The sequence below is a fragment of the Penaeus monodon genome, chromosome 34 (genome assembly GCF_015228065.2).
Source record: "Penaeus monodon isolate SGIC_2016 chromosome 34, NSTDA_Pmon_1, whole genome shotgun sequence".
In the NCBI taxonomy this organism is placed as follows: Eukaryota; Metazoa; Arthropoda; class Malacostraca; order Decapoda; family Penaeidae; genus Penaeus; species Penaeus monodon.
Window position 1 is genome coordinate 4047264 of NC_051419.1, and position 1053 is coordinate 4048316.

The following is a 1053-nucleotide window of genomic DNA, read 5'->3' on the forward strand; positions in this document are numbered from 1 at the left end:
AACTATTGTCTTGTCTTATTACAAACTGAATGACTAAGGACTTGCATATCATTTTAGAACTTGAGGGAACTGAGTATGTACTGCTTGAAACACTTTCCTCATGAATCTCCCATGAGGGTCCATGCAGTTGCCAGCAAATATGTTTGTACTCAACTTCAGGTAAGTCATATTGAATTGTTTATAAAAGTTATAGATACTTATTAATGGTATATAATGTTGATAAGACCTTTTATTTTTTCTGAATGATCTTTTACTCTGTTTGTGGAGAACTGTCTTACTCCTGTAACTTTAGCATGTTAGACATTTCACCTTGTGTGTGATTTTATTAGATCACAAAGGGCATAAAGATAATGTTTTGCATAATAACTGACAATTTTCAGAAGGCAGAGAATTTAACTTTTCAGTTGTATAAATTAGTTTACATTCTATATCATGATGAAACTCAGTAAAGTAATATCTTCTGATGTTCCAATGTTTTTCAGGTGTCTCGAAGACTGTGTTCCATCTTGTGTTCATCTCAGACACTTGTGCCAACAGAGAAGAGTGAAAAAGGCTTTACATTCATGTAAGTTAGCTAAATGTTTAAAGAAGAATATGGAAATTGATTTAAAGACGTTTTTTTTATTTTGTTATGTAATTAAGTGTATTAGTTACCTGCCTCATACTATTTATTATCTCTTTTGAATTTTTGAGACTTCTTTTTATTGTATATGTTTTTTTTCCCATACATATCCAAGCATTCTTTTCTTTTGGCTGTATCAGAGAACCATTGCAATCTCTTTTCTGTTGCAGTGAGCAGTTGGAAGATGCTGTTGCTACACGTCTGTTTACACTTCTGGAGCGCTACCACTCGGCAACTGAGGCTGTGGCTTTCCCACTACCTCAGGGATACAACTCGTTTCTGGCCTACCTTGCGCACCGATGCTTACCGCACCTGGTTTTCATGCAGTATGTGCAACGTGGCGTATTGCAGCTGAATGTGGATGTCTTGCGTGAGATCGTGTATGGTAAGTGAAATTGATTTACTTAATTTCTGTTTTCATCGGTGCTAGG

At 35.6% G+C, this 1053-nt stretch overlaps 1 protein-coding gene across 1 annotated transcript in view; it reads left to right on the forward strand.

Moving 5' to 3' along the window:
* The window catches only part of LOC119594533 (protein pigeon-like), a 22146-nt gene that overhangs the window by 19068 nt on the left and 2025 nt on the right, over positions 1-1053 (forward strand). The window contains exons 15-17 of the mRNA XM_037943564.1: positions 58-159; positions 483-565; positions 793-1007. Of these exons, the coding sequence (XP_037799492.1) occupies positions 58-159; positions 483-565; positions 793-1007 (400 nt within the window). The remainder of the gene's footprint in view (positions 1-57; positions 160-482; positions 566-792; positions 1008-1053) is intronic.